Raw genomic sequence first — 227 nt, 5'->3', positions numbered from 1 at the left:
AGGAAGGGGAGAGAGCGAGCCCTACAGGAGGCGGGGCCACAGCGAGGAGGGGGCGGGCGCCGCCGGGGGATGGGCCACGGGTTCTTCAGTTCTGCCAAGTCCGAGAAAGAGTCTGATAGGGGCCTGTTGAAGACTGGAAGCTTCCAGCTCATGGAAAAAAAAAAGAAAAAAACCCACCGCGCTAGCCAAACCTAACACGTGTTGGGCCCCATCTGCTACTGATGGAT

General features: G+C 58.6%; 1 protein-coding gene across 1 annotated transcript in view; it reads right to left on the bottom strand.

The window, feature by feature from the left end:
- KIAA2013 (KIAA2013 ortholog) overlaps window positions 1-152 on the bottom strand; it is a 6,316-nt gene extending 6,164 nt beyond the window's left edge. The window contains 1 exon segment of the mRNA XM_010850182.1: window positions 26-152. Within this exon segment, the coding sequence (XP_010848484.1) occupies window positions 26-152 (127 nt within the window).
- Between the last annotated feature and the right edge of the window lie 75 nt (window positions 153-227).

The sequence above is a fragment of the Bison bison genome, unplaced genomic scaffold, assembly GCF_000754665.1.
Source record: "Bison bison bison isolate TAMUID 2011002044 unplaced genomic scaffold, Bison_UMD1.0 scf7180017864289, whole genome shotgun sequence".
NCBI classification, from domain to species: domain Eukaryota; kingdom Metazoa; phylum Chordata; class Mammalia; order Artiodactyla; family Bovidae; genus Bison; species Bison bison.
Note: the sequence above shows the minus strand (reverse complement) of the source record. Positions and strands in the feature narration are given on the sequence as shown.